Source organism: Lucilia cuprina, chromosome 3 (assembly GCF_022045245.1).
Source record: "Lucilia cuprina isolate Lc7/37 chromosome 3, ASM2204524v1, whole genome shotgun sequence".
In the NCBI taxonomy this organism is placed as follows: Eukaryota; Metazoa; Arthropoda; class Insecta; order Diptera; family Calliphoridae; genus Lucilia; species Lucilia cuprina.
Window position 1 is genome coordinate 14,516,980 of NC_060951.1, and position 9,531 is coordinate 14,526,510.

The window sequence follows — 9,531 nt, forward strand, 5'->3', positions numbered from 1 at the left end:
TTACAGTATAGGGCCTAAATAACCCAGTACCGGCGGCAAGTGTTGATCTAATGGCGAGTCTCGTGTCGTCATCCTGCAATCGTGAGCAAAATACTATTACGGAGGTGGACACCTTGGCCTCCGTGGCTGAGGCTAAAACATAGATAAACCGATATTGGAGGAAGGGGTGTAATTGTCAATTGTAATTACATTTTATATGGTTAAAGCGGCAATCAAGAGCTTTGCTCCCTATAAAGCTGCAAGTCGATAGACAAAGACCTAAAATTTTAACAGCATGTTTATGTAAAGGGACGATCGTTGGAATCCGCTTTAAACGTAGTTGTCCATTACATAGGAGAATCCTTCGATAGCAACCTATGCACACTGCGGTATGCATTGACATCGAAGACGCTTTTATTAACGTACACACTGATGCTCTTATTCAATCCCTTACCAGTTTTATGTTGACCGGGTGCTCCGTAACAGGATCAACTACATACTAAGGAAGATATGAATAAGCTGCGAGATGTACGATATAATTACACAGTGAAACAAAATAAACGAAAATTTAAATACCTGGGAAGTGATACTTTTTATGAAATGTGGATCCGAGTAGAACAAGAATATGTTTTTTTTTAATTTGTCAAACACCTCCAAAATCTTGAGTTACGGCCAAAAAATCGGATATTCGTACCTTTAAGCACTTTTAAATCAGTAACTTAGTTGTATCTGAACCGATTTTAAGTTTCTCTACGGATTTAGAAAGCAGATGCTGATGTTTTTATAATGACCAGTGTTGCCACTTTGGTTATTATTAACCAAAATCGGTTATTTTTATTTTGCATGTGTACATGTGAATTATTTTTTCGTTTTGGTTATTTTTTGCAAACAATTGAACTAAAAGCTGTTTGCTTTTATTCCAAAAATAAAATTAAAAAAAAATTTTATCTCTAGTTTTAAATTAATTATGTTAATATACATATCGTCCTGTTTTGAATTTTGGTAATATTTATGTGGAATGCAATTTGTACATCTACTGCCCAGCAAAATATTTGCTTACAAATTCACTAGAAAAATCACCAGAACTCATCGGGTAAAGTACTTACAATTCTACTAGAAAAAGTACTTATTTTTGTTTGAGATGTTCCAAAAGTAAGTCAATATTATTTGGTTGGAAATAAGTTGTTTTTTAGTAGAGTTATTTATAGAATATTTATGAAAAAATAAAAAGTCGACACAGACTGGGGTTGAACTCAATACCTTCCGTCTACCAGTTGAATGCTACTCTTACTACACCACTGCTTTGTTGTTTTATTGTGCGTCAAATAATAGTTTTCACACACAAATACTATTTTATTTTCTGTTTGTCTAAAAATAGACATTTGATATCGTGTTCACAAAAAAAGGAAAAAAAAACAGAAAAAGTAACTGTTTTATTTTTGTTTGTTTCTTTATTTTGATTTTTTTTAAACTTTACCTACAAAGTAAGTCATTAATGAAGTACTTAATAGTAATCGTTGTAAGCAAAGATTTTGATGGGTGGTTATACTTATGTGCACAAAGGTATTTTTCGATATATTAATTGGTTAGGATTTAGCAAAAGTACCTATGAGTTTTCCACATATTAAATGAGTTGATTAAAATCATAACACCGTAATATTATTTTATTTACACTAGTCAATCTATCACTTAACTTAAAATCACTTTTTGGGTCGATTCAAACTCGAAAAAAAATTGGTGAGAATAGTCTACGTGCTTAGTAGATTATGTCCTCCAACTTAAATTTAAAGTATAATTGCAACTTCTATACCTATTTGAAATTTTGCATAAACAAATACAAATTTGCCGAAATTCGAAGATAAATGATTTAATAAGAATAAATAAAGCATTTTCTGCTAATTGATACAAAAATAGTATCACAATATCTTTAAAGTATTAATCAACTGATAGTTTTAAGTAACACAGCTAAGGAAAATAAAATTGTATTGTATACAAAAGTTGTAATAACATCTAAACTCGTAAGACGAACAATAATCGCGATATATGCAAAGATTTGATACTCATGACCTTTGACTTCTACTATCTCATCATGACTTTTAGTTCTTTATTTACATTTTCTAGATGATGTTGTATACTAGTTTTTATTTTACCGTCTTAAATTCTATATTTTGGTCAATTTGTCTGATAATTTAGATAGATTACGTTTACAAATAATGCTGAAGTTATGTATGTAATGCTAACATCCGCTACATGGTATTATAATTTAAACCCAAATTTCGAACGAAATCTTCAAATCTGTACAGAAAATGGGAAGAATTTTATAATTTAAAATTGTTTTCCAAAAAGACATATGAGGAGTATTTTTAAATTGCGCTAAAACGCGTTAAAAACTCAGTTATTTTTTAAAATAAATATTAATTGCATTTGTTAACGAATCTGCGAAGAGACATATATTTATTGTTGAAAACACGATGCCAAAATATTTTTAATTGACCTAGTTTGATTGGTATAGAAAATGCGAAATATCGGTCAACGATTTCACCTAGCCCCCATACTATGCCTTATTCAGAAAATTACTATATTGCTTAAAAATATAATCTATAGCGATAAAACTCAATATAAAAAAGTTTTATTGGAAATGTATTTGTCAAAATTTATCGGAATATAATTGACCCTATTCTTCATAAAAAGTCACCTCTGAAAATGACTTTAAAGCTCATATAGCAACAAAATTCAATATAATCAAAGTTTAAAGGAACTAAAATATCTTTGTCAGATTTTATGAGAATTGGTCCATAATTGACCATACGTCTCATATAAGATCCCGTACAGAAAATTACATTAAAGCTCATAACTGTCTTCATAATACCAGTTTAGCGACGAAATTTAACATAAAACAAATAAAAATAATTTTGTTTACTTTTTTCTTAATTTGGTTATTTTTTATTCGAATTTTGGTTTGAAAAAAAAAATTGTTGTGGCAACACTGATAATGACATAACGTGTAAGTAAACTGGAGAAGTATGTGTAAATTTCATCAGCAGACATATTTGTTATTTTAGTTTTGCACCGTTGTCCAAGTTTTGAGATGCTTTTTGAAAGTATTTTAAAAAGGAAACGTACTATTTATTAACAGATTAGAAACCCATAGTTATTCATGAGTAAAACACAACATTGCTTTTAAAAATCCACTTTTGACGACGTTATTGTTCATTTTCATAATAAGTAGGGCTTTATATGGGCCGATCCTCATACAATTCGGTGGAAGGATTTAGATTTATATAAAAGTTATTTATGCTGAATTTCATCTTGATATTGAGGTAATTATGAGAATTATAGAAATAAAGTCGCTTGCTTAAGGAGGATTTGCATGGGGACTAGGGTCAAATAAAGTACAATCAATATATAAATCGGTATAAATAAGTTTGCTTTAATATTAAAGTTATTTAGACAATACGGCCATATTTGACCACAGTACCAACCCTCCTTTAGAAAATGACTTGAATTCCATAATTCGCCTCTTAATATTAATATCACGATAAAATTCAGCATAAGTAACCAATTTTTTGAGGATAGGCCCAGTTTTTGAACAATTTTCTATGAACAGAAAGTTTTGGAAGGTGTTTGACAAATTAAAAAAAAAACATATTATTGTTCTACTTGGATCTTCCTTTCAGAAAAATAGTATCACTTCCCAGGTATTTATTTTTGTCGCATAGTGTTATCAGTTAAAAGGTGTTTCGCGGTATACCACGATTAATAGCCTCCTATGGACCCTAAATGAGAAAGGACTTAGACCTGTCTGCTACGCAGACGATGTCGTAATACTTTCAAATTACTTGTGCAGAAAAGCTGAGAATGCTCTCAAAACGACTTTGAGCTGGGCCATATGTTGTACTACAACCAAAGTTCCGGAAACATTGCTAGATATTCCAGCCATTGAAACATATTTAGGATATAAGACGGCTCTTAACTTCAGGCAAACTGTCCAAAAGCAGTTATGAAACACGTCAGCAATGTACACTTGACACATTGGAAGGTTATACACACTTATCGAACTTAACTGATCTCATACCAGACACAGAATATGTGGGAAAGTTTGAAACGCTGATCCAAGATAGAATGTCGTGGGCAAGCGGAAAACTAGAGCAAATACCAGCTGGAATCCTTTGGTACACGGATGGCAGTAAATTGGGGGATAATGTTGGCCTCGGTTTTTATATTAAAGACCCAGAAACTCAAATATACCACCATTTACCTAATCCTAACACAAGCTTTTAGGCAGAAGTCCTATACATATATACTCAAAAAATGATGTAGGTAAATACAACTGAAAAGTAATTTAAAACAAACTTTTCACTTAAATCAAAGGAGTTTTTCAATTATTTTTGAATGTTGTTTTTATAACTGACAAATTATGTAGAAACAAATGTTTTTCCCTTAATTTTAACTAACAAATAACAAACTACAAAATGTGTATAACAAATGTTTTTTCAGTTATTTTTACTAACCAATTTTTACCTACAGAATTATTTTTACTGACAAAATTTTACCTACCAAATCATTAAAAACTACTGCTCTTTTCATTCAATTTATAGTAAAATAAAAATTTTATATTTGGAGTTTGTTTTAATTCAAATTGTTGTTTAAATATTATATTGATATATACTTAAAGATATTGCCCGATCCCTCATTTGCACTACATGCGTAGACGGAATCTTGCGGATAAATATTGAAATGGATGTCTTCTTCCTACACTTTACGGTATTGCAGGACTTCTACCAGTCCTAGGTTGCACCTGTGTTATTAAGAAGAAGTATTACTAAATATATTTTATAGATTAAGTTATAATGGAATAAGTCCATGTAGTTCTCACTGAGGACTACTCAAGCCAATTCTTTACGTCAGACAAATCCCAAAACTACTAAATTGCTAATATCGTTCTTTGGTTTATTTGGTTGAAACATTTAATTTTTCAAAACAGAAACACATCCATATACAACACAATTAACCGTAACTTTTAACTGTATTAAAAAACATTTTTTTTCGACGGTTATTTTTTAAACAACATGTATAAAATGTTAAAAAGTATAATTATTTATATAACTACTAATTTTTCATTAATTTTTAACTTAAATGAAAACTTTTTGAACAAAATAAATACATTTGTTACATTATCTAGGCAGTCCTTAGGTTTCATATCACAATTTTTATAACTTGAAAAATCTACTTGAATTTATAAAGCTTTCAAATGGCGGATTTTGACCACATTTTTATTTATTTTTCCTTTTTTTCCAGAGATAAATCCAAAATTTAGTATTGAGATTTATTGGACTCCTTGAGGTATCTAAAAGTAGTATATTTTGTTGTAAGGATCTGTACTTAAACGTTCCATGATGTATTTTTGGAATCGTTCTTCTGTTTCTAATTGAATTATCTAGATCGTTCTGGATTTCGTTCCACTAGGATCGATATTTTCTGGCAATGTTGGCTAGTATATATTCATGTTGATATTAGAACATATCTCAATTTCCCCGACATTGTAGCGGAATACAAGTCCAAAACATGCCTTAAAAAAACGTCATCCTCTAAGTAGATTTAAGTTTTTACAATAACACTGTAAGTCAAAGATTGTGGGTTAATTTTTTTATCATCGTGAATAATATTTAACCTGATTTTGGAGTTAGACCATAATGATATGGAAACATTCAGCCTGTAATCATTTGGTTATAAAAAGAATGATTCTACTATATTAAATGGCGTTTCTTCGAGGCATGTTTTGGAGTTGTATACTTCTACAATATACTTAAAAGCTGATATTTAAAAGAATGCATACCAGACAACTTTCCCCGAAAATGTTTTACCCTAGTATTATAAAAATGGTTCTAATAAGTTGAATTAGCTACAGAAGAATCATCCCATTAATATATCTTGGAACTTTTAAATACAGATTCTTGTAACAAAAAATAAGTCCCAATATCGAATTTTGGTTTTATCTCTGGAAAAAAGGAGAAAAAATTACAAATACCCCCAAAAATCAAGGTGTTCTAAAGTTGCATATGTTTACTTGCTTTAAAGATGAGTCTCTGAACACAAACAAGTTTTGTAAATATGATAGTAATCGGATTTATTTTTGATAATTTACGAGTTTTGAATTTTAAAATGATAAAATATATAAAGTCTCAACACAAAAAAGTTTTGCAATATGATAGTAATCGGATTTATTTTTGATAATTTACGAGTTTTGAATTTTAAAATGATAAAAAATTATATATATACAGTTGCGTTCAAAATAATAGGAGTGAAAATTTTAAAAATTTTGAATATAAATTATTTAGTGAAAGATTTAGATTTTTAATTAAATATTTTTATAATTTATTTGTTTACTTGTTCTCTAATTTTTATAACCGTTATTTTAAATGTTGAAGAAATTTATATAAAAAATATATATTTTTTAATGTATATACAAAATCTATTGTTCAAAATAACAGGAGTATTCGATTTAAGTTCAACTGTTTTTAAAATAAAAACAAAATCGAAAGCACTTTCATCTAAAATATTATTAATTAATGTGTGAGAGTACAACATCAGTATATACTTTTTAGGGACATTTCGGTGGAGGACTACTTCCTTTTGGTTGAAAGTTTAGACACAGAAGTTGTCGCATTTGCCCCAATGCTTGCATCACATCACCCACGCGTTATTGCGGTTGGAGAGGGAAATGGAAATTTGCTAAGGGTGACGTTACTCTTATCAGAAGACTGTAGAGTGCGACGCAATCTTGCGTCTACAAAGCAATCAAAATACAACACATCACCATTGGCAAGTGCTTTAGCTGCAGTTGAAGTTGACTTCAACAACGCTAATGACATTGTGAGTAAACACGAAGTTGTGCAGAATGATGGAATATATCGAAGGGAGAAAACTAAATTTTCAAATAGTAAAGGAGATTTATCGGATATTATAGGTTAGTAAAATTTGTACCGTATTAAATATTATTGGAAAGTATACTAAAATTTGTTTTTAATTACAGGGGTACCGTTGCGCGACTCGAGTCATAATGAACCCACAGTTCAGGCAAGACAACATAGGGGAAATAATCACTCCTTTAATAAACTACATTATGGAACAAAACGTCCTACAAAAAACATGTCTTCAATTGAAGTTGGCATGTACGTCTTGTTAACAGCATTTTGCTTTGCAATTGTTGTTTTCGTAATATCATGTGTTGTTTATGCATCAAAGTTTAAACCATCTCACATAGAATGTGGTTTAGATTCCTCCGATATCACAAAAAAGCCCTTAAGCAGTGATTTATTAATTCGTGATTCAAAATTTCTCAAAGAGCCTACCACAAATGCGCACGATTGGGTCTGGCTAGGACGATCAACCATGGATAGGAGTTCGATGTTAACATTTTCATCTCAAGACCAAAATATTAATGCTAGAGGTATAACGTCGCTGCATCTAAATAAAGTGCTATGTTTTGTATGTGTATGAATATAGAATATACAAATATCATATATAATGCGCATCTTATATAAAGACTAAAATAAATTTTAAAAACGCTTCTTGCTACGGGTCGAAAAACAAAAGAAAAAGAAACACAAAACGCAACATGCGTCTCTCTACTGTACTTTATGTTTTGTTATTGGAATATTCGAAATTAGGTTAAGCATTATTTTCGTGGCATCCTAGAAAGTGCGTTTCCATTAGCTCTTTTAGAGTGTCAAAACTGTCAGTGGTCCAGATGTCATTAGTTTTTATGTACGATGGAATTGTTGGACTTGAAAAAACCTTGCATAGCCAGCTGGTTTCCGAAGAATTTTCTATTTCATTGACTGTTTTTTGGCTTTCCGAGTCAGAATTTTTAATGAGGATTCATATGCGGCCCAATTGCCGTCAGTTTTGCTTTATTAAAAGCTTTCTGCATTCAAAGCGTTTTTTGGTATTTCCGCATTCCACCTGATTCTATAAAATATCTGAAGTTACTAATTCATAGCTAACGTAGAGCATGATAAAAATTAAAAATTGAAAAAATTGTGAGTTTTTTACTTAGTGTCAGAAACTCAGATATTTGACCAAACAATTTTAATATCTTTCTACCAAATTTTATGATGATCGGCCCATATACAACCCTATCCTCCATATAAAGCATTGGCAATTACTAACGGTTTTTTAAAACCAAAGACATGGTTATCTAATAAATGTATAAATTGTACGGCACCTATATAAAATACTTTCAAAAACTTGAAAAACGTTACAAAACTTCAATCAATATGCACACACATTTCTCTAAATCATTAAAAAGGGTCAGCTTTTGCTTTCTAAATCCGTCGAGAAACATAAAATTGTTTGGATTCAACTTAAAGTTTTGTTAGTGCTTAAAAGTTTGAAAATCCGATTTACCCGTAGCTCAAGATTTCAAAAACAGAAACAAAAACATTGCCTTTGTAGTTATACAACACGCAATATAAACGTGTTGTTTTTGAGATGCGCATAATGGAGTTCCATTCAACTTCTCGCATTTTAGCCGTCTGTCAAAAAAGTTAATTAAATGTATTTGTATGTTGGAAGTACAAAAGCTTAGGATGCTTAGGAACGCGTATAATGCATCATGAATTTTGATTAATTTAAACAAGTTTAAATGTAAAAAATAAGTAATAGCTGCAGAAAAACGCAAAGTTATTTTAAAAAAATGTAACCTGACACTTGAACCGTAGAATGCAAAGAAGGAATGAAAAACACACAATACTTTGACGCGAACATGGTTGGTGTGGAACTCCATTCTTAGGTATAAGCTATAGAAGTTACACATAATATATTTTGTATTATTATGGCGCTCATGTAATCCAATGAAAAAACAATACAAAGCTCTTTCTTTAAGTGCGGCAAAGATATATTACTGGAAATTTTGTTTTGGCGGAAAATTTATTTTCTATGAAGTTATATGTACATACATATGTATGTTTACTATCTATTACACCGTCCGACACTCAAAATTAGACATGAACCGGATGATATACTTCTGAAACTATAAATTTAGTGGAGAAAGACTGCTTTGTTAGTTTTTAATTTCGTGATCCCGTGTCCTTTTTAAAGGACTTCAAAGTTGTAAAATTCACAGTTTTCAAAAAATATTTTAAAATACTTCTACTGATCAAGCAATGCCAAAATTGATGTCATGCTAACAAAAAGAGTTGTAAAATATTTTGTGTTATTTTTAGTTTATTCTGTCAATGATCAAAAGATATTGAACCTAGAAAAATGAAATTTAGCATGTATAGCCTTGACTAGGTAAGAACCTACAAAAAGAAACTTTTTGGATTAATTTAGATCGTATAAAATGGGTTACAATTGGTATTTTTTGATTTTTTTAATAATATTCGAAATGACTGTTTTTAAACACATCATGGTTAAGGGTATATAAGATTCAGCACAGCCGAATATAGAACTCTTACTTGTTTATCTTAAATTTGTATATCATCCGGTTCTTGTATAACAAATTTTTCTCTTTTTGTCGGACGGTGTTATCTACTATTAGCATTTTAT

The 9,531-nt window shown here is 30.3% G+C and overlaps 1 protein-coding gene across 1 annotated transcript in view; it reads left to right on the forward strand.

Annotated features, from left to right (window-relative positions):
• LOC111685974 (transmembrane protein 132E) overlaps positions 1-9,531 on the forward strand; it is a 178,878-nt gene that overhangs the window by 103,054 nt on the left and 66,293 nt on the right. Inside the window, exons 11-12 of the mRNA XM_046946128.1 lie at positions 6,585-6,946; positions 7,013-7,467. Coding sequence (XP_046802084.1) covers positions 6,585-6,946; positions 7,013-7,467 — 817 coding nt within the window. The remainder of the gene's footprint in view (positions 1-6,584; positions 6,947-7,012; positions 7,468-9,531) is intronic.